The sequence below is a fragment of the Pempheris klunzingeri genome, chromosome 11 (genome assembly GCF_042242105.1).
Source record: "Pempheris klunzingeri isolate RE-2024b chromosome 11, fPemKlu1.hap1, whole genome shotgun sequence".
In the NCBI taxonomy this organism is placed as follows: Eukaryota; Metazoa; Chordata; class Actinopteri; order Acropomatiformes; family Pempheridae; genus Pempheris; species Pempheris klunzingeri.
Window position 1 is genome coordinate 17,022,095 of NC_092022.1, and position 22,504 is coordinate 17,044,598.

General features: G+C 44.2%; 2 protein-coding genes across 2 annotated transcripts; one reads left to right on the forward strand and one right to left on the reverse strand.

The window, feature by feature from the left end:
- Positions 1 to 243: 243 nt before the first annotated feature.
- Positions 244 to 5,313, forward strand: irf10 (interferon regulatory factor 10). The gene is made up of 8 exons (XM_070839910.1): positions 244 to 546; positions 1,527 to 1,722; positions 2,034 to 2,110; positions 2,676 to 2,727; positions 3,575 to 3,679; positions 3,751 to 4,137; positions 4,331 to 4,449; positions 4,807 to 5,313. Exons 1-8 carry the CDS (start codon positions 376 to 378, stop codon positions 4,909 to 4,911), a joined length of 1,212 nt encoding a protein of 403 aa, XP_070696011.1. The 5' UTR covers positions 244 to 375; the 3' UTR covers positions 4,912 to 5,313.
- A 91-nt stretch (positions 5,314 to 5,404) lies between these two features.
- LOC139209970 (ataxin-1-like) lies at positions 5,405 to 21,733 on the reverse strand. Its single transcript, XM_070839908.1, has 3 exons — positions 21,607 to 21,733; positions 7,378 to 9,149; positions 5,405 to 7,086 (listed from the first exon to the last, which is right to left on the reverse strand). Exons 2-3 carry the CDS (start codon positions 8,989 to 8,991, stop codon positions 6,616 to 6,618), a joined length of 2,085 nt encoding a protein of 694 aa, XP_070696009.1. The 5' UTR covers positions 8,992 to 9,149; positions 21,607 to 21,733; the 3' UTR covers positions 5,405 to 6,615.
- Positions 21,734 to 22,504: the final 771 nt, after the last annotated feature.

The following is a 22,504-nucleotide window of genomic DNA, read 5'->3' on the forward strand; positions in this document are numbered from 1 at the left end:
CTCATGCACCTTACATGGAAATGATTAAACTTTCGCTGCCACTCAACAAGTGCAGGAAACCGAAAGTATCAAATGGGCTTAAAGCTTTCGCTTTCGCTCCTCACTTAATTTTAGTTTGGACTTCTGCATTTAACTTTGCGACCAGGTCTGTCTAACTACACTTTTTAAAATATATATATATATATATACATATATATAAAGTTCATGATATTACCAGGCTACAGCAGTGTGATTAAACTCCAAGCAGCGTCAGAATAAAATGCAGTGAAACACGGAGGAGACGTGATTAAATTGCTCGAGCCGCTTCTCTCATGCATGTCTTGACATTTGTACGTGAAGTTTGGTTCCTGTGACTGAGGACAGTCTGCGCTGAAGATGGAAACGGGGCTCAAGATGCACATGAAAGAGTGGCTGATCGCTCAGATAGAGAGCGGGAAGTATGAGGGACTGTGCTGGGAGGATGAGGAGAAAACCATGTTCAGGATCCCGTGGAAGCACGCAGCCAAGAAGGACTACAGGCAGACGGCGGATGCAGCTCTCTTCAAGGTCAACACTCACGTCTCATGATCTGAAACAGGGAGAAGTTCTGTAAAGTCTAACCCTAACCCTGCAGGTTATGATAAAATACAGTTACAGGATGTTTTGAAAGAAAGAAGATTCAGTAATAACTGTAAAGTAGCCTGACAAAACCAATGTATTCATTCATTATTTAAGGTCCATAACCTGTTATAGATACACTGACTGATAAAAGAAAGAGAAAAAGACAAATTGACTTCGGAAACGGGTTTATAATTCATTCATGTTAATGTAGTTAATAAAATGCTGTGTAGATCAGCCTGCTTTTTCTTAAATGACAAGAAATGTTTTATAGGCTAATAATGCTTAGTAATGTGCTACTAAAATAACCTTTTAATTATTATTATTATTATTATTATTATTATTATTATTATTATTATTATTATTATTATTATAGCCTCTTTCAATGTCTGATCATATAGTTGAATTGTGGTTTGAGATTTCTGCTGCATTGATGAGTTGAAGAGCAAAGTAAGCTTTGGATATTTGTCCAAGAATGATACATTTTAAACCTGCGGGGAAAAGAGAAATTTAGTTTATCTACTTTACTGGGAAAATAAAGTTAGCGTCTCTGTTCTGTGCTGAGCAGCAGTCACCACGAGGCAGGTCAGCTTCAGCGAGTGAATGTATGAATGAAGGAAGCTTTTCTGCCTTCCTGCTGACTCTACTTCCTCTGGTTTTCTTCCTTCCCTTAAGATGTTTAGTATACTGGTAATCAACAGAGTCTATATGATTGTTAAACAAGTGTATGGAACAGATATGAATCAATGCTAACCCGAAGGTAGGCAGCACTGTGGCTATTAACATCACAGGAAATTAATCAATCTTATTAATAGATTGATAATGATATTTGTTGAAAGATATGTGTTTAACCAGTGATTCACAACTTCCCAAACTTCATTTCATTGTTGTTGTTTATTAATGCAAAACCATCTAATCCTCACATTCAGGCCTGGGCCGTGTACAAGGGCAAGTACAGGGAGGGCAGGGATAAAGCTGACCCCACCATGTGGAAGACCCGTCTCCGCTGTGCTCTCAACAAAAGCACAGACTTCCAGGAGGTCCCTGAACGCAACCAGCTGGACATCCATGAGCCCTATAAAGTCTACCTTATCCAGCCAGACAGTGGGACGGCCAGGCCAGCAGGTGAACACACTTTGATGATTGTATCTCAGCTGTTGAGCAGTGGTCTCCTCTTTATACTTCTCAAAAAAATTAGGACAAGAGAGAAAAATGTCAATCAAAGTAAACCAAACAATGAGTAAGATGCTGTATTTACATAATGAGCTCATGTTTAAATGTTTTTGACCCTTTTCCTCACTCTTCCAACAGACAACAAAATAAAACCTATTCTTTTGTGTGTCAACTGGCCTCTTTTAGGTTCCTTTCTAATTTGATTTTTTTTTTTTAGTCTTTTATTTTCTCTGAATTTTGCTGCCACTTGTCGCTCTCCTCAGAGTCTCCGCAGACAACGGATCAGGTGATAATGCAGGCTAAGAGGTCTCCATGGAGCCCCGGTTGTCTGGAGAAACAGGTAAGCTAAAAAAAAAAAAGAGCCAATACACCACAAAAGTGACAAGATGTAGCACTGAACTTGCTGGATTCTTAACAGCGGGTTATAAACAGTGGACTCATGTGGAGTCACTTCATGCTGAGAGTTTCCTATAAACACGGCTCATAATTTATTTAAGCCTGTTTTTAGTTTGTGTCAGCGTTAACTTGGAGATTTAGAAAACTGGGGATGAAAATCAGATTTTGATGGAACAAAGTTTGTTTGAGACAATCACAGTTAAAACGTACTCTCAGCTTCCCCAATCAAAGTTGTGTTTTTTATGTTTTTTGATACGGCGACTATGAGTCACCAACATGCGACGTTTTCAGATCCTACATACAGGCGGTTTTTACCATCTATTGTTTATTTAATTGTTTTGAGGGACTTGTGTATCAGCGGAAGCATTTTTTTCCCCTGAGCCGTCCACATCTGAAGAGAAGATCTGGAAGAAAAATTAGCTGAAAATGATCTGATACTTTCTGAAAATTGTTAGCTACAAACCTCATGTGATGTTTACCTAATTTTGGTTTCTGTTTTTGTGCTTCAGTATCAAAAGGAATCATTACAAGCCAGTAAAAAGGAAGGAAAACCATTGACTGGTATGTGTTACGCACACAAACTGGTACTTTTTTATTGAATGGTTACGGAGGATCAGAACAGCAACCCTCCCCTGTGGATTCAGCAGTAATTTGACCATATGGGTTGCTAAATGTTCTAGGGTTGACCACAAGTGTTACCAATGTGACATTACAATTGAGCAAATGCAGGCATCAAGTTGGGAGTGCGTCAGCAAAAAGTGGGATCCAAGTGGGATAATGTTGATTAGCATGTGAGTGTGATTTTATCTCACTTTTCATCATTAGCGTGAAACTTTGAATATTCTTTGGCCATTCTAGTGGCACATTGACAACAATCATTACCAAGCAATTTTGTACAGATGCCCATGGTGTCCTAATGACTTCCTCTGGCAGCATGTTAGTCTTGTTGTTTGTGAACTTTTCTACTTAGTTGGTTTTCTTTAATGGTGTATCTTCGCAGGGGGAAGTGATGAAAAAGTTACTAAGCAACGTTGTTGTAGTTAAAATGGACCCTGTTCTCTCCACCCAGCATCACAACTTGTAGTTTGGCCCATCATGAGTTTAAGTGTGCCATGTTGGGTGGGAATGTTTGCTCTCAAGGTCCCCACTCGAATCCCACCTTTACCCAATCTTTGGCATACATGGGCAAACAATTATAGGTATCCAATGGATCCAATGACCAAATATCTATTGGCCCCATTAGTTTGCCCAAATAGGATCTAAATGCCATTGCTAGGCCATGTTGGGCCATATTTGCAGGAACTCATGACCTTATTTTTAAAACCGACAACAAAAATCTAATCTTGTAGGCCTCTGTGTACCAATATACACACAATACTGATTAAATAATGTATCTCTTCTGCTTTAGAGGATCTGATGAGGGAGCACATGTACTGTGAGCTGACAGGCAAAAAAACTCAAAATCCGGACCCTGCTCCTGTAACCTTCCTCAGCCCTGCACTCACTATATCAGGTAAGGACACTTACAGGATTACACACAGAAACAAAACCATCTGGAACATTAGCTGCATTTTGTGTGTGCAGACTTTCGTATGCAGGTGACGTTGCTGTACCACGGCCAGAAAGTGATGATAGCGACCACCAGGAGCCCAGATGGGTGCTTCATCCTGCAGGGCCGCGTACCTTTGGGAAATGAACAAATCTACGGGCCTTGCACTGCCCAGCAGCTCTCCTTCCCTTCACCGGGCTCCGTGTCCCTGCCGTCATGCATGACTGAAGCAATGAACCGACTTCTTTGTCATCTGGAGAGGGGTGTGCTATTATGGGTGGCCCCAGATGGGGTGTTCATCAAGCGGTTCTGCCAGGGCAGGGTGTACTGGAGCGGCCCCATGGCCCAACACTCTGACCGGCCCAACAAACTGGAGCGAGAAAAGACCTTCAAACTGCTTGATATCCCCGTGTTTCTCACAGGTAAGGCAGTGCATGCATACTTAAACAGAGCCACCAGTTAGTCACATAAATCTGGCTGGAACAGAATATGGTTTATTCAAAGAAACAGATTGTTTGGGATGCTTGAGCGAAAAGACAATGTCTAATATTGTATTACTGCTCTAAGCAAAGACGATCAAATCTGAATTTCTCAATACAAAATATTTGCGTCCAGAGCTCCAGAGCTGCTTACAAGGGAAGGGACCTACACCCTCTTATGAGATTGAGCTGTGCTTCGGAGAGGAGTTTCCAGACATCAACGTACCAAAAACCAAGAAGCTGATCATTGCGCAGGTGGGTGGAAGAGGCACTAATTGCTCTTTCTTTTTTTTTTTAACATCAACTTCTTTTGTGCATTTGCACAAGTGCGCACGTGTACAGGTGTTGTATTTCATGTTTTGATTTTTATATCTGTCCTTTAAATCAGTTACATAAAGAGTTCGATCCCAATGCCTAACACCCTCAGCTTTGACTTACAAAGTTCTATGTCATTTTTATGACATGCTGAAAAGTGTATGATGTGTAACCGTGCAGGAGGAACATTACATCTCCTGACTGCGTCTGTCAGAGTGTAGCGGTAGTATTATCACCCCCCAGTAGAGGTCCTCAGAAGCATACTGATTGTGTACCACACTGTGTCCTGCCGGCCAGGTGGTGCCCCTGTTCGCAGTGGACTTGCTGGAGAGGTTCAACTTGGGAGAGGTTGAGGACAAGCGGCCGACTCCCACCTTCAGCACAGTGGGAGAGGATATGTAGGAAGACGGGGACGCTGCACCAAAGTAGCCATGAACAATATATAAGTAGACTACTGAAGCTTTATTCCTTCCCTGTCATCATCGTGAAAGAAGTATTGTCAGTGGAGATGTATATATGATAAAGAAATGATGCTGGCGCTGCATTGTGGATCTGTTTACAATGCATGAAGCAAAAGTAATTTCCTTTATTTCTACCTTATATTGATTTTTTATTTCTGTCCACCATGCAGCTAGGCAGACAGGAATTATTAGCTGCTGTTAAAGCAAACATCTAGTTTAACCAACTAAAACATGCTGATAACATTTTATTGATGTAAAAAAAAAAAAAAAGGGTCACATTTCTTTGTTAACCTCATATTGAGCATATGCATTAAATGCTAGTTAAAGTGTATAATACTTTACACATGTGGAGAATAAATTGACACCTTTAATTAAATCTATAAAGCTTTTTTCCCTTTATTTCTAGCGAACATCATATAACAGATTCACAATTTTTAAAAATATACATTTTTGTAGCTATAACATTTAAAAAGGAAAATCAACAAGTAAGGTTTTCTTTTCGAAAAATAAAAAAAAAACGAACACAAAAACTAAAGTGAGAGAGTGTGCTGAATCAGAGGAGATACCCGTATCTGAGTTTTAAAATACTTTCATCATTTTCCCTGCCTTCAAACATATACAGTACGTAAAAAATGAGATGGGAACAGAAGCGTACAGTACACAGGGGTCAAGAGTATTCACAAAGCATCATGTTCCAACGTGTTATTAGCACCATTACTCTTCAGCCATACTGCACTTTTTTCTCTTTCCATCATTCAGTTTTTTATGGAAAAACACCATGAGTGTTGAGGCGATGTGGCACAGACCTGTCTGTGTGGGTGGGATTGTCTGTTACGCAGTTTTCATTAGTGTTTTCTCCCTTTCTCAGAGATAATGTTAAGAACATATTGGAGGGTAATGCCTTGACGAACAACTGTTTGAAATGACTCCCGGTGATTAGAATAAAAAAGGCGAAGAGTTGCTCATACATTCACCTTGCCTGCCCAGGCCGACATGTAGACATCGGCTCAGAAGCAAGAAAATAAAAATAAAAAAAATGCATTGCAAAATTGACAGAGAGATTGCATTAAATCGGTTTAGCATATTTACTGTATATAACATCTGTAATGTAATATATATAGTCAACTTTTGTTCATACGTATCTGCACTTCTTTAATAGCGTTTACTTTCATAACACTGATTGAAAATCGATACCCTGCAGAAAACACTGTCAGTAGGTGTGTGGGACAACCATTACAAAAACAGAGTGAACACAGACAAGTGCTTGATTGTCTCACTAAATGTCTTCAGTGTGTCTGTAAGGAGTCATCCAGAGATCCTTCAGCTGCTGCTCCTTTCAGGGTTGTGCTAAGTATGGTAGAGGAAAGGAAAGGAAAGGAAAGGAAAGGAAAGGAAAGGAAAGGAAAGGAAAGACGGGGTGCAACAAGGGCAGGTCTTGGTTGGACGAGGTTAATATTTTGGGCAGCAGTGTGGACACCCGTAAATTGTGTTTTCTATTGTTTTTTATTCCTTCCCTGCAACCCTGCCTTGAGGTCTCTCCATTGTTTGTCGTGGTGGGTGCAACAGAGACAAGGAGGGTGTGTGTGTGCTTATGTGTGTGTGTGTGTGTGTGAGAATGCATGTATACGTATGCATCTCCAAGTTTTTACTGCCACTTCATTAGCTTGAAGCCATGAGGTAAATCCAGGAGGCTTTCATCAGTTCTGGTTGAGGGAAGGGTATCCGGGGCAGACCAGCGCCGCTTGCGTGGACGCGGCTGCTCCTGAGCGGGTGTCTGTGCAGCCTGAGCGCGCGGAGGGGCTGGCACGGTCGGAGGTGGGTGGTGAGGAAGAGGGGGAGGAGGAGGTGGAGGTGGCATCTCCTCCCTGTGCGAACTGCTGGACTCTCCCGCTGCCCTGGAGGGGGGTTGTGTGCGATGGGCCCTGGAGCCGGTTCGCGTGTGAGTCCGGTGGGTGTGGGTGGGTGTGGGGGTGGGGGTGAGAGCCAGGCAGACATCCCCCTCCATGAGCTGGCGGCAGGGCAGGCCGTACAGCTGTGAAGTTCTCTGGGGACAGCAAGAAGACCAACCTCGGTCCTGCACAAAGAACGGATACTCCACCAAGACCTTCAGTAACTCCTACACAAAACCACAACATTGTTAAACACTCAAGCAAGAGGTCTCTCATGTCTGTCACTTAGTATTAGCACAATCTGACTTTGATGTGCAATAGTATGTGTAAAGAATGACACTAATCTGGACTGTTTTCATGTGAGAAGATCAAGGCAACCACAGCCTAAACTGTGACTGATTTGCATCACCGCTCATGTTGTCATGCAGCTATTCATCAAATTATCTCTGATTATGCTGTGACGTAGATATCTGTTACTCAAGTGTAAGCTGAAGCATTTATCTAAAGAGAAAGCTGACCTGAGTGTTGAGGTCTGTGAGGTGGACCTGTAGGTGGCTGAAGCCCTGTGCACTGCTGGGGGAGATCAGCAACACAGTGCAGGTGCTGAGGTGGAACTCCGGGGAGGTGTCTGCACTCCTCAGGAAGTCCTCGGTCCGCAGCTCCTCCACCCGCTTCAGCCGCCCGCTGGCCAACTCAATCAGAGAACCCTTGGTGAAGTGAGGTAGGAGCGCAGGGGGAGATGGGTGCAGGGCCGGGGGTGAGGTGTGAGGATGGGAAGGCGATAACTCTCTCCCTCTGTCTCTTTCTCTGTCCCGTCGTCTCTCGCGCTCACTGTCTCTTTCTTGGTCTTTGTCGTGCTGTGGGGGCCTCTCTTTGTCTTTGTCTTTAGCTCGCTCCCTGTCCCTTTGTAGGACTTTTTCTCTGTCTCTTTCTTGGTCTCTGTCTCTATCCCGGTCTCTTTGTGACCTGTCATGGCTGTTGGGCAGACCCAGGGGCGAGTGCGGTGAGTTCCTTAGATTGTGCTGCCTCGGGCCTGGCTCCCTGTGCAGGTTGTACAGAGGTATTCCTGAGGGGCTGTAGAGTGGGTAGGCCTGGGCCTGAGGGCTGGGGTGGCACACTGATCCCAAAGAGTAGTAGATCTGGGCTTCAGCTGGTGTTGCCCCTAATGGGTCCAATAGTCCCCCTCTACCTGCCCTGGGGACTGGTCCCAGGGGATGGGGACTGGTGGAGAGTAAATTGGAGCTGGTCTTAACCATCCCTTGTGGATGTCTGTCCTGCAGTGAGGAATGCGGCTCAGGGCCCTCCTGAGCTTGAGAGTCTGACAAAAATGGCCCTCCAGAGTGGACACGGGATGTTATATCCTCCTGCTGTCTCCGTCCACCGTTGGTGTGGGAGCTGTGTGGACTGATGTCCAGCCTGGTTCTGCTGCTATCGTTCCCATATTCTCCTGTGAGCAGAGGCCTGGAAGTGGAGACAGTCCTGCTGCCTGGCCCATCCAGGCCATTGGGCCTCTTCCCCAGGTACCTGTGTCTGGCTTCGACTAAGCTTGGATCTTGGGGGTAGAGAGAATGGTGGCTAAACAAGTACGATGGGGAGAACAGAGTGGAGCTGTTGTCCCGCCGGCCGCTGTTGATGTAGGACCACATCTCTCTAGAGTCAGCCGGGAAGGGAGTCTTAAAGGAGGAAGCGGAAGAGGATGATGGGGAAGGTGGCAAGGAGAGGGGCCCTTCCCCTCTAAGCCACCTGGAGTGGTGGGGCAGGGGTGAGGGGAGGGGATCATCTCTCCAGGCGGGAGACCCCGAGCCCCTCCTCTCGCTGACCGGCCCCGGGAAAAGGGGGAGGGAGACAGAGGGAGAGTAGCTCAGGTGCCATGGCAGGGGCAGGGGGAGGCTGGGTGCTGGCGGAGGAAGCGGTGGGGGAGTATGTAGCAGATGAGGGTTTGGGTTAAGCAGAGCTCGGTCTCTGTCACTGGCCTCCCTGCCTCCCTCCCCTCCCCCTGCGCTGGACCGAATCCGGAGTGGCACGGGGGGTTTAAAGTCATCCAGAGGGACGTGGTGTTCCGTCGATCCTTGCCGAGACTCCCTCTTCTTGGGAGGGAGGCACTCTTTGCCGCGGTCGGGGCTGGGATTCATGGGTGGGCTCCAGCGGCAGTGGGGGCCCCCTGTGTGTGGGTGTAGGCTAGGTCACATGGGCCTCACGGGAGAACGAGGGGCGCAGATAGAGGGGAAGGCTGCTACACAGCATCACTGTCAGATCACTGTTGATTCTGTTGTACTGAAGCACCGCTCACCTAAAGAGAGGAGGAACGAGGACAGACACAGAGACAGGGTAGGTAAAACGGAGGGAGAGGACAGAGACAGAAGTAAAAGAGGTTAAGTGTGAACATAGAAAAGGGACAGTCTGTCAGGTCCTGGCATTAGCTGGTGCCTTAGCTGTCGGTCTGTTCAGACATGCAAACAAACATTCAGCTGCATGAGACAGATGGAGACGAATCAGCCGCTGACTCCATCCTGCAAATGACTTTAAAAAGGTTAGAAACTCTTAGCTTTCTGATAGCTGTCAGTAATTAGTCATTACCTATGTACACTGCGGTGGGACTGAAACTACCCAACTTACTCGTTTCATTCAAACACATTACTCCCACATGTGGGTTAAAAATACATTTTGCAGCCAATGAAGTTCAGAGGCAGTGAAGTATGTGTGTGTAAAAACACACACACACACACACACACACACACACACACACACACGCACACGCACACACAGCACTCTCAGCAGGAGAGTTTTCATCTCTGACTCTCAGGGGACGATTGGAATATGTAGATATGTTTTTGTACCTCTTTCATGAACCACCCCCACGACACCCGCGGGTGTTCTCTGTATTCTATATAGGCTTACTACTAGCGCCCCCCCACCCCTTCTCTTTCAGACACACACACGGACAGCAACAGACACACAAATACTCCCTCAGGCGGCTGTACTTACTCCCCCAGTGATAGGCAAAGCTGGTCACCACCCACCCAAAAGCTGACAGAAACACTGTTGATATTACCACCAGTTGTTGTGGATACAGGATATGTGTCTTTGCATATTAATTATGAGTCGCAGTAGGGGTGTTGGGAAATGTGTGTGACTGTGTGTGTGCATGCATGTATGCCATGTTTGTGTGCATGTGTAACTTTTTATTTTTTTCTTTTTCTGGGAGAAATGTGTGAATGTGTTTATTTGTTTAGGTCTTTGTGTGCGAGTGTGTTTGTGTTTGAGTCCTTAAATGTGTCAGAGATTTTCTAGCCTTGTTTCATTCAGTGAGAAGTGCGGGGGTGCTTTACTAATTCTTCTCCAAACGTATTAAATGAGCTCTTTGGAAGCGATGGTTGCCGCGCCGCCAGCCCAGCTGTTCCCTCCACCGCCACAACCCCCACCACCATCCCTGCTCCCGCCACCACTGCCACAGCACCAGGCTGCCACTCAGCCCCGCACTCACCCGCATATCCGTCTCAACAGCCTACCAACTCCCTGCCGTCTCACCATCCACCCCACTGTCACCATGGCAACAGTGTCCGCACACACATCCAGTTGGTTATAGAGGTTACATGGGGATACTCCACGGAGAGGCGGGTAAACTGTTGCTCATCAAGCGACTTGGTCCAAAAACAGAAGAAGTGTTACAGTGAAGCAAGCTGTTTGTGCATCTGAGAGGGAAACTGAAAAACTGGGTGGCGAGAGGAGGGAGATTCATCGTCCCAGACACTGACTGGACGGGCGTGATGGAGTACAACATAGGACATGTTTGTTGGACAACTATAGGTCAATAAAAATGCTGTTGTTATGATGTAAATCCTTAAAGTAAAGTCCAGTTGAAGTGATATATTTTCAGTGCAGCTGGAGGATAACGTGGCCTTCAACAGGCTGAAAAAAAACCCATTGACCTCTCTGATTCATGAAAATTGATATCCTTGAGATAAAAGGCCTTCAGATGGCAGCAATAGTTGCAAATCATTCCTTACACAGTTCATACATGTCTTCATTTATAGAATGTTTTTCAATATTTCTACTAGAAAATTCATTTCTTAATCAAATCAATTCAGACGATCTTCTCATCATAATTCATTTAATATCTATTAAATGTGACAAGCAGTTAATATCATGAGTAACACAGCATCAGTACCTGCACAGTGAAGCATTTTATTGACTAAAGAGAGAGAACAAACACGATTAAAGATCTGATAAGATTTAAACTGTATTATTTGATCGTCAAAAATGTTGCCAATTAAAAACAGAAATGGAGCAATGTTTAAAGAAAAATCCCACAAAATTCATTTTTTAAGTTACACGCAGTATTAAAAAGGTCTGAATTTGTCTTTTTTTTCTCCTCATGTCTTTAAGAACACTATTCTACTTTGGCTGCACAAGAACTTTCTAAAATTTCTAAAATTAAAAAAAACCTGGTTTCAGGTTTTGTCCTCAAATAACTCTGACACTTGTCATTTTGACAGCCCTTATGAAAAAGGTTGTCAAAATAGACCTAATATAAACTCGCCAAAAAAGTACAAGAAAACAAAGAACACAATTGGGCATGTGGAGGAGTTAGCGGAGAAATGTCTTCTAACAGAATACTCCTACACTTTGCAGACATGCATACAGAGCTGAAGTTTAGCTGGAGCCGCTCTGGTTGTAGCATTTAAATAGACCGAAACTGACAGATCACAAACACAATGAAATCACACATTCCTTCTAATTAAATACCCAAGTAAGACCTTTGACCTGCAATCTAAGCATAAATGTAATTCTAGACAGTTATTTCCGCTTTAAACTGATTGAAAAATAAAAATGTTCCGTGTTAGTGTTTGTATATTAAAATGCTAAATGCTTACATTCTTCAACTTGCTCTTAAGTAATTGTCTAATTTGACATTTCCATTTGCACTGCTCCACTTCATCCCGCCTTTTTTCTACATGCATTTCTCAGTAGACCTGTCGAATCTATCTCTATACTCTCTACTTCAGAGGAACTGAACAGGACATTAATCTCTAGTTTTGCATGTTTTGCGATCACAGACACATCGGTTCATGTTCCAATAGCGCAACTGCAATAGAAAAGTTATTTTAATCCAAAAGAGCAGTGAGAGAATGTGAGAGCAGGCAGACAGGTTGATGAAGTTGTTGTTGTGATGTGATGTGAGACTGACCTTAGTGCGGGTTGAGCAGACGTCCCAGTGTTGGCAGTCATTCATATTCCAGTTCTCCCAGAGGGTCAACCCACTCCTCAGCTCCTCACTGTGCTACACTGCTCCTCCACAGCACTACCGCCAGATACAACACCCGCAGATATCAGCAGCCTCCAGCTACACACTGCCTCTGATCTCAGTACGCATGAAATAACACCAGCGAGCCCACCAAACTGAGGGAAAGAACTGAGCGCCTGCTATCCGTCTGTGTGTGTGTGTGTGTGTGTGTGTGTGTGTCTGTGTGTCTGTGTGTGTCTGTGTGTGTGTGTGTGTGTGTGTGCGCGCGTGTGTGCAAAGGGCTGAGGAAATGAGTAATATCTAGCAGTGAGAAACATGTCTGCTATGCAGAGCCACACAGGCAGACCAGTTGCTGCTGCCGCCCACTTGCTTTAATCACTGTGTGTGATACAATCATGCCTATATACACACATATATGCACACAAACGTACGCACACTAACACTGAAGGATGTGGCACATACCGATTATATATTGGACTGTATTTGATGACTATATGCTGCCTTTGTGCAGTCTGATGGTATGCTTTCCACACAGGTTTCAGCAGTTAGATGTATTCCTTCACACGACCGTTAACCAGTCAATGAATCACTAATCAAATCATTATTCTATATTTGTGATGAACACTTTTCAGAATGCATGTTGGCACATTAAAAAGAGAGGGAAGGATGGAGGGGAAGCAGAAAGACAGTTGATGAGAGACAGGGAGGGACGTGGTAGGAGGCTCATCCTACACACACTCTCAGACTTAGGCTTTTGCTGCTGCCTCTGACTCAAAACTAAACCTCACATCCATCAAGCACACACACGAAAACACACACACACACACGCACGCACACACACGACTCTTCTGTTTTGTTTGTCTGTAGTTTTCATCGGAATTTATGTCCTTTGTTCTCATCAAAGCACCTTGTGCCAAACCTGTTGTTAAAAGAGCTTTTATGAATAAATTCGCTTTGACTTCATATGCGCGCGCACGCGCGCACACACACACACACACACACACACACACACGCATACACGTAAAAAACGTAAACTCACACAGCCTCATACGCTAACAGGAGCACTGCATGAGAGCTCTGAATGATTTGCTTCAGTGATTCAGTCAGTGCAAGTGAAGTGTATTGGTATGTCTGGTATGGCTTATTAGGGCCGAATTTGTGAGAGCAGTGTAGTTCATTGACTGCAAAAAAAAAAAATTGAAATCTGTCAGTATAGAAAGCTTTTACAAAATAATAAATAGGCCCAAGGTTGAAATTGCAACACTGCAAATATCCCCGTCTGCTCCTCGTCAAAGAAACAGGGCCAAACCTCAGTTCAAACAAGCTTACATTAATAAGCAGCACAAAAATGCAATAACAGGCACAAGAATGCAAATTGGAGCATGTGGGAAATAAGAATCAACAAAATGATTAAATCATTATTGGTGGTTAACAGTAAAAAGTGATCTTTATTTCTTTTATATTCCTATGTGCAATTTATCCAATCTTTCATACACACAGCAAAATGCAGACTTGTATCCACCAACAGTAAACTAGACGCTAACCTTGTCTAACTTCTCTACCTCGGTGGAATTGGAGGTGTGTGCAGACACATCAGCTTGAAGGCCACTTTGAAACATTCTCACAGTGAGGCAACAATTGCCAAGAAAGTCTCCACTGGCGTTTAGGAGAAGATTACTTTTATTTTTTGAAGTGAATGCTGTTTGAAGATCATGTGCACTAGGGTTGTGTGGGCCGGTGCTCCGGCACTTCTTGTGTGTGTGTGTGTGTGTGTGTGTGGGGGGGGGGGGTTCATTACAAGTATCACAATTAATAAAGTGAAAATACATATCTTTAAATTTTGGTGCAATTTTGGATTATGATTAAACAATACTTGAAAATGAAAATACCAATATCTAATTGTTTGGCAATAAGCAAATTAAAAAACAATCTTAAAGATGAGGTGAAATAAAAATAAAAAAATCCATCTGAATATAATTACATTAATTCATATTCAATTAAAGGTATCAATAGGCCAAGAATTGCAGGTCATTTATTTTTCTATGAAAGCTGGTTTACAAACACTAAATTGCTTATTTTACTATAATTACTTTTTTAAAGATTTAAAAACCTGAATACCTAATGTGACTGTATTAACATGTTTCTATGGGGTTTCTATAGGGTGGATTATATTAACAGAAGGCGGCTCAGAAGATGTCAAGGTTGACTGTGTCCAACACATGATTATACAGAGTAAACAGATTTCTTAATTAATATGCTCAACCTGAGGTGGTATGAGAAATTGTACATTGTAAATTAAAATGTAAAAAGTAAATAAACAGGAAATAAATAAAATGTAGTGCAGCCAATAAAATCAGTACTTTATTCTAAAGATCAGTGACACCTCTGACATGTAATTAACATTTATTACTAACAGGCACGATTGAACAATTTATCTTAAATTCAATTCTACATAAATCATAACACTCAGTGTTCAATATACATTTTGATGCCATAATCCAGTCATAGTGAAAGAAAAAGAAACAGAGAAAGATTGGGTTCTTCAAAGGGTGTTTACTACAATATAGAGATATAGAAATGACTGTTGGGCTCTTCTTATGCATGCACACTTTGGTATTTAGCATATTGAACACACACAGACAGACAGACAAACATCAACACGAGCAAACACACAGTGGAGTCATACTGTGCTGTCAATCATTTGTGGCACCACGGAGACACTCTCTCTCCCTCTCATGCAGTCTGTTGGTGTCTGTCTCTCTCTTTGGCTTTGCACTATTTATTCTGTCCGTCACAAGCACACACAGAAACACACAGAGAAACACTCACGGGTCTAAATCAGAAAGGTCAGAAAGGTCAGACTGCAGACAACAAATCATAGTGGTGTAAGTGTAAAGGAGTGAAAGGTTTCAAAGACTTCCACAGGTGAGACCTCGGAGAGCCGATCCACTCCTCAGCAGATTCTCTTGAACATGTTTTAACACCTTTACTTGTGGTCCTTCTTTTTGATTTTTTATTCTTAAATCAAAACACCACTTTGCATTGTTGTTCTTTTTTTCCCTCCCTCGTGTAGCCTCGTATGGGGTGTCTGATCACGTTTCAGGCTGAGTGGGGGATCTATGATGGATGTCTGATGCAGCAGAAATTTGTTGCTGAATGTAACAGATCTGAACAGAGGGGGGTAGAGGAGAGTGGAGGGGAGGGCGGGGGGGTGGCAGAGGACACAGCAGATAGATAGATAGATAGATAGATAGATAGATAGATAGATAGATAGATAGATAGATAGATAGATAGATAGATAGATAGATAGATAGATAGATAGATAGATAGAGTTGGAGTGATGGAGGGAAGGGGAGGAGGGGAGTACTACTAGCCTTGTGTGATGGCTTACTCCACAAGGAGCCGGGCTAAGCTGATAGAAGGACAGGGTGATACAGGCGATAGCTTATTGGGCAAAAGGCCAGGTCAGCCTTGAGGGCCCTGACCCATTCTTCAACAGGATGAGCCAGCAGCCCTGCCCGCAGCAGGCTCAACCACAATGAGGATGGGCTTATGGCTCAGGAGTTACTATTAACACCCATGCACACACACACCTTTACACACAAGAAATGCTGCATGTACACAGGCACACAAGCATGCATGCAAGGAGTCATTCTAAAATTGATTCTTTGTGCAAATGCGCTCATTCATGACAGACTTGCACAACGTCCTCCTCTGGCACAAACTGACGACAGTATCTTCTGTTTTATAACTGACAACAAGATCAACAGTGTGCGCCGTAAGTGCAGCAAAATAAGCAGAATACACCACCGTATAAAAGCAGAGTTGCACAGAGTTTGCTAAACATTGCAAGAAAAGAGCGGATTGAAGGAGTGGAGAACATTGTGAGTGATGCAGACAAGAGGGTGACGCCTGTAATGTATTGCTGGGTTAATCCCTGTGAATCCTAACTGGTACGGCCTAAGGCAGGCTTAGTATAGTTCTGGGAGGAAATCCCCCTGTGTAGTGGTAGAGGCCATTAGCCCCTGAGGTATAAATAGGGCAGCTATGGCTCCTTAAGCTGGCTTTTACGCAATATCAGTTAAAAATATGACTTGACTAATTACATGCAGGTCAGCCAGTCAGCAGAAGCAAAAATTCCTCCACCTCGTTCTCCTCCTCCTCCTCCTCCTCCTCCTCTGACCATGGCAGCAGACTACTGCAGTGTTCCTCTGTCTCTCTCTCTCTCTCTCTCTCTCTCTCTCTTTCTCTCTCTCTCTCTGTACCTCCGTGCATACACACAGACATACACTGCACATACAAGTGCGCAGAGGTCAGCAGGGAACAAGTGGAACAGTTAACAGGTATTCTTCAAACCTTGTGGCTGACATTTGCTAAAGCGGGTGTTATGTTGTTGTCATTCATTGACATTTAAGTGTCGACTGAAGGAAGTTTATCTTTGCACTTTTCCATTGCTTCAATCTGATAATACGCCTTTTACGCGGCACCTCCAACACTTACATTTTCAACCACAAGGAGATGACTTTGGTTTCAACTTCTAGGCATCATATGCATCATAAAGATGACACAAACATAAAGTGTACCACTATTGGTAAGCTGATAGCAATTGTTATGCAACTGCAGTGATGTCACATGCTGCTGGTGCACAGTCATGCTTTTATGTTTCCATTCTTGCAGCTTACTTTTTTCTCCTAATTAGTTTTACAACTTTTAACATGCTCAGCCTCACTGGCTCACAGGTAGCTGCGCGTCTCACTGGTTTGTGACATGATTAGTCCTCAGTGCCCTTGATGCGAGTGGTGCTCTCACGCTATGAGATCAGTAGTTTAACGAGGGGGGTTGAGGGTAGAGGAGAGGGGAAAGAGAAAGAGAGAGAAAGAAGAAAAGAGACAAACGCGGCAACTGAGACTGACGGGGGAGAAACAGCTTGAAAAAGAAAGGACAAGAGTGTGCCTCTGTGTGTGTGTGTGTGTGTGTATGTGTGAAAGAAAAGGGGGACAACTTTTCATTCCAAAGATTTGTTGTTTTTGGCACTGTCCCCTGGCGACTGCCCGTCAAACCAGGTTTCTGTTGGTTCTCTAGTTTAGCAGCAAAATGTCAGCAGGCTGTAAGCATAGTGATGGCATCTCCATGGAGAGAGCATGGCCAGGTCTCTCATTGGTAGCTCAAGTGCCATTCATTTTCAGAGAGACTGTCTAGACTGGCTTCATAGATACTGTCTGGATTACCTTTATCACTGCTGGTATTCAAGGCAACCTTGCTATACACTGCCATTATTGCTATTGCTCTACAACCCCTCCCACACCAAATCTCCTGCCCAGCCACACATGGTTACAGCCATTTACTCAACACATGGCTTATACTGTTTGTTACAGAGGGTGCTGCAAATTATATTGAAATAGCTCTGAGTGGGTTTAATGCTTGTTTTCAAAATGAAAAGAGGGAGAGTCCCAGTCCCACTTGAGAGAGAACCTTTATCACTTATTTGATTCTCTCTGCTAATAATTACAGAAAAAAAGGCATCAAATTAAATTAGAGGAATACTGCATGCTTTGCTCAGTGATTTTATTGTTGCGCAGGATAAAAAAAGATATGAACAGGGAAGCATTGCGAAGGTAGGGAAGGTAATACACATCCAACATCAGGAAAGGCGCTCAGGACACTTGATGCTATAGGCTACAGGATGTCTCAGATGTTACACTTTCTGTACAGTGATACCAAAACTGATACTGTGCAATATATTGTGTTTGTGCACGTTGGGTCTGTCTGTATGAGGGAGCAGATTTACTTGCATGGGCTCAGGCAGGCGGAAAGGCAAGCCTGGCTGAAAAGCTGTGGGTGTAAGTGGTGGGTGGCAGGGTTGAAAGGTCAATGACCCCTATTGTAGATGAAGTGTGGAGGAGGAGGAGAACATACTGCTTGATCATACAGAAGGGTTAGTGAGTCAGGGCCAAAGAAAACGATTTGTACGAACGCAAAGAGCGAAGAAAAGACTCCGATAACTGACAGATTGCATACCGATGTTTGCATATGCACACACACACACATACACGCACACGCACGTTCAACACGCATGCGCACATCTTCAATCCACTCGCAAGTGGCTCTGAATATAAATGCATATCATCGAATATCACTTCCTGCACCTTCTTCTCATGATACACCGCTACCGACAGGTGTGTCTGTCACCTCAAAGTAGTCTGGCACGGTGTCAGCTGTATTCAAACACCTGCCTCTGTTTGGGATTATTCATCACACTCCTGGCTCCCCCGGCTGAGCTCCCGAGCCAATTCTCATACCCTTCCAACTGTGAGCGTTTTGATCTGGGAGCAGTGGCCACGGAAGTCTCCCTCGACTGATTCAAAAATGCCATAAACGCAGATCTAATTCATCATCAGCAAATACCTGAGGAGAAATATGTGCAATACCATTTAGTTACTGTTTCCAAGTTAATTGTGGATTCTGAGCTCATTTAGCTGGTTTAGCTGATTTGTCGGTTCACTTTAGAGTGATTTAAAAACCATGTGAGCTGCACTCATACACAACTTTAATCAAATGAAGTACAGTATGAACCTATGTTATGAACACTTTTTAGAAATGTTGCACAACACCGAGAAAGACGGGGGTTTGACTCCCTGCCTATTTAGTGAGGTGAGAGGATGACATGCGAGACAAGTCTGAGTTTGCCCATAGGTGTGACTGTGAGTGACAGTGATTATCCATCACACAGCCCACATGAGTGTTTCCATACTCTCTGAGACACAGACGAGAAGCAGGTTGGTAAGGAAAAAGAATACACAAATAAAGCTATGTGGAGTTATGTAGCCTCAAAAACCTGCTGAACCTCTGCACCAACAAAGTGTTTTGATGAGTGAAGGACCCTGAAGAACACTCACATACATACATATGCATATTTTCATGCAAATGCGTAGTCTATACATGAATGTACACTCAGCTCTCTGAGTTTTCTCACTGTCTTCACTTTCAATCCCCCCACCTCACCTCCTCTTGGTCTTCCTCTGTGTCTTTCCCTCTCACTCATCTGGCTGGCTGTTTGAGAGCACACACTCAACGTGGGTGAGAGTGCTAGAGTAGAGTATATGACTGTCAACACAAGGTGTGGGGTGTGTGTGTGTGTGTGTGTGTGTGTGTGTCTGCCTGTCTGTGTGGTGCTGTAGGTGGAGAGGCACAGCAGGGCGTGAAGGAGCGCTGTGATAATGACAGGCCATGCATTATATAACATGCAGATTGCATAAGGAGAAGATTATTTTAGGTCCAGATATTGAGGATGTATAAGTAATTTTTTTTACGTGGGTGTGTAGCACTATGTGAACCTCTAAGTGCACGGATGTGTGTTTGTGTAAAAATGTTCTGAAATGTTCTGTTTTTGCAGTTTCTTTCGAGGAGTGTGTGGGTGTCAGTAAACTAAAGTGTATTATGTGTTTGTAAGAAGGGGGCATGAATGTTTTCAGATTTCTTTCATAGCTATCTGCATATCAAAACAAGTATGTGGGAATGTTGGCACATTTGTGTACAGTGTGCATAAGGGTGTCTTTATTGCAAGCTCCCACTCATTATCACTTCTAGACTTCAGAGAGATCCACTTGAAAAGGGCTGATTCTCCTTGTCGGGTGCAAACCTCGTAACTTCCAGTTTTGATCATTTTCGTGTTTGAGCTTGCGTTGAAAGAACACACGCTCCTCTACGGGCTGAACAAGTTTTAGGACTCTCTGTCGGCCACTCAGTCACAAGGTTATGGTGCTATAGGATGTGTTGTGTGGAGTCACAGAAGTGAGGCAGAGCAAATAGAGTCTCCGTGTGCCGCTGCCTCCTCTGCGCGCCTCGCTCCATGCATGAGTGTGCCCCTGTAAAAATAGACCTCTTAAAGGGCCAGCAGCCACTCAACCCTCTCCCACAAGAGGCCTACTCTGCTCTTCAGGGTGACAGTACTCTAAGAAACATGGGATGGGAGAACATGCTGTAGTTCTCATTCAGCCCACAGAGACAAGTTGTATTTCTGTGTCCCACAAGATTTAGGAACATGGTCACATTCAGTTTCTCTTTGTCACCTTTACATCATTCATGAGGGCGCCTCTCTGGCACATAACCGGACTCATAAAACAAAGCTACAGGTTTTTATCTTAGTAAGTTATGTTAAAGTTAAATGTGGGAGAGTTTGGTTTGAAGGCAATCTGACAAAAGCTAGAACGCCAAATCCAAAACTAGAAACCACGTGAAAAAATTGCCCTCAGCACATGAGGCACACTTTGTAATTGTGAAATCAAAATGAGCATTTATAGTAGCAATCTCTCAGTGACACAAGACTTCCTCTACATGTCAGCAGATTGTCCTCATAATTGAAATAAGTGAATTAAGTCGGCACGGACAAATGTTGCGCGTTTCACTTGAAAGACATCTATAGCTGAGAACAGTTTGAACCTGTGAAATGTTCCTATATGCAGCATATGGGATATCACTGCAGCAGAAGGACAGCGCCTGCTGTAGCAGAAATAGACATACAGAAATTATAATCGTGCACTCTGGCGTAGTATTTCTCCACCGAGAATGGTGAGAAATGAGGAGGGATTTGATTGGAGTTTATAACAGCACCCCAAACATAGCTTTGTGTTCCCGACAAAGGGATGTAGAGAGAGACAAATTTCAAGTCCTTGACCAAGCAGTGTTGTAAAGTTACAGTTAAAAATGAAAGGAGTCATAGGAAGTTCATCCAGTGCATGTTTTCTCATATATCCTCTATGCTGGTCAAATAAGAAGTTAGATTCCAGATGCACCTGCAGATCCTCCCTTTGACTGCACGAGATCTTTCCCTGACTTCTCCCCATACATCTGCACCTCCTGTTTTCTCTCTCCTCCTCTTCCCTCATTCATTCTCTTTCCAAATTTTACCAGAGACGACTAACCCTACCCTCACCAATCTCATATCCGTCCCTCCCAGTTTAAGCAAGCTCCTCCAGGGCCCCTGGCTATCTCTGGACCAGGGCTATTTAAGCCCACTGCTCTAATTCTGAAAGTCCTGATCTGCCGTCAGGCTGAGTGATGGACCTCCACCTCTCTCTCTCTCTCTCTCTATGTCTGTCTGTCTGTCTTCCTCACACACTCCTTGTGTCTAGATCAGTCACACTCTCCCTCTTGTTCACACTCTCTCTCTTATTCTCTTCCACGCGCGCAAACACTCCCACACACAGGTGCCGACTTACATGAGCGTATACCGCACGTTCATTCACACAGACACACACACACATACACGCACGCACACATTTCAGACATATTTCCCTCCTATAATTAACCCAGCTCGCTCTCAGGATGACATGTATCCACAGTTACTCCTAAACCTGTCTCCACACACCATTCAAAGCACACACCATGGTCTGTTTACCCCTTCATTCAAAGTTGCAAACATACCTGCGCTCCCTCTCTCCTACACACACACACACACACACACACACAGCCACTCAGAGGAGGAAGCGGTGTGGTCACATACCTCGCCGGGTGCCTTTGCGTAGCAGGTAGCAGAGAGTTTACTCATTGGATCAGGCAGCAGCAGGCACGTAGGAATATCCAGTTTTGAGACCGCGAGTCTCTTCCTCCTCTCTACTGCTCAGCCTCCCCTCCCTTCATCCTATTCCTGCCTCTCCTCCTTCTCACTCTCTAAACGCCTCTTTGCTGTCTCTCTCTCTCTCTCTCCCTCCCTGTGAGTGCGCTCTCTTTCTCTCTACCTCGCTTGCTTGATCTCTCCAGCCCCCTCCCTTCGTCTCTCTCTCTCTCCCTTTCACTCTGACACACTCCTTCTATCTCACCCTTACAACTTCAATCTTCACTCATACCTCTTAGAAAGTCTCCCTGACACACGGTGACATTTGATAACTTTTTCTTTCCCCTGCCTAATATGCTCTCCCTCTCACTCTCTCCCTCTCTGGGAGTGTATAATTAGACAGAGCTCAGTGGTAATACAGTCAGGCTCATTGTGGGAGCCTTAGCATTGCTGCTCATGTTTGGCTGATAGCCCAGCGGCTTCACTCATTAACCTCCCTCGAGCTGCAGAGTGGACCAGCCCACGGCTTGTGCTATTTGCTGCAACACCTCAGCCTCTTAGCCCATCAGCCAATCGCAGCCCACGGGGATGATGGGAAAGGTGTGCTTGGCGCGCACACAGTACTGTAGGTGAGGGAGCTAAACGTAATCACTAAGTATTGACATTTCAAGTTGAAGTGTAACACCAGCCGGTCAAATCTGACACAGCGAGGATTTCATCACAGTCATAAGGACCCAGTTCTCTTTTAGTTTAACCACTTGGTCATGATCAGCATGCGGTGGCATCATGTGCTTTTATTTCAAGCATGAAACCAGAAAGACCACTCACATATCTTGTTGTGAAACCA

Bases quoted from the DNA above. Each gene is read 5' to 3' on its own strand.
- LOC139209970 (XM_070839908.1), bottom strand. From the start codon at position 8,991: ATGAATCCCAGCCCCGACCGCGGCAAAGAGTGCCTCCCTCCCAAGAAG. The intron at 7,087-7,377 runs GTCAGCTTTCTC...GGTTTTGTGTAG, and splicing joins TCACAGACCTCAACACTCAG to GAGTTACTGAAGGTCTTGGT.
- irf10 (XM_070839910.1), top strand. From the start codon at position 376: ATGGAAACGGGGCTCAAGATGCACATGAAAGAGTGGCTGATCGCTCAG. The intron at 1,723-2,033 runs GTGAACACACTT...CGCTCTCCTCAG, and splicing joins TGGGACGGCCAGGCCAGCAG to AGTCTCCGCAGACAACGGAT. The intron at 3,680-3,750 runs GTAAGGACACTT...TTGTGTGTGCAG, and splicing joins CCCTGCACTCACTATATCAG to ACTTTCGTATGCAGGTGACG.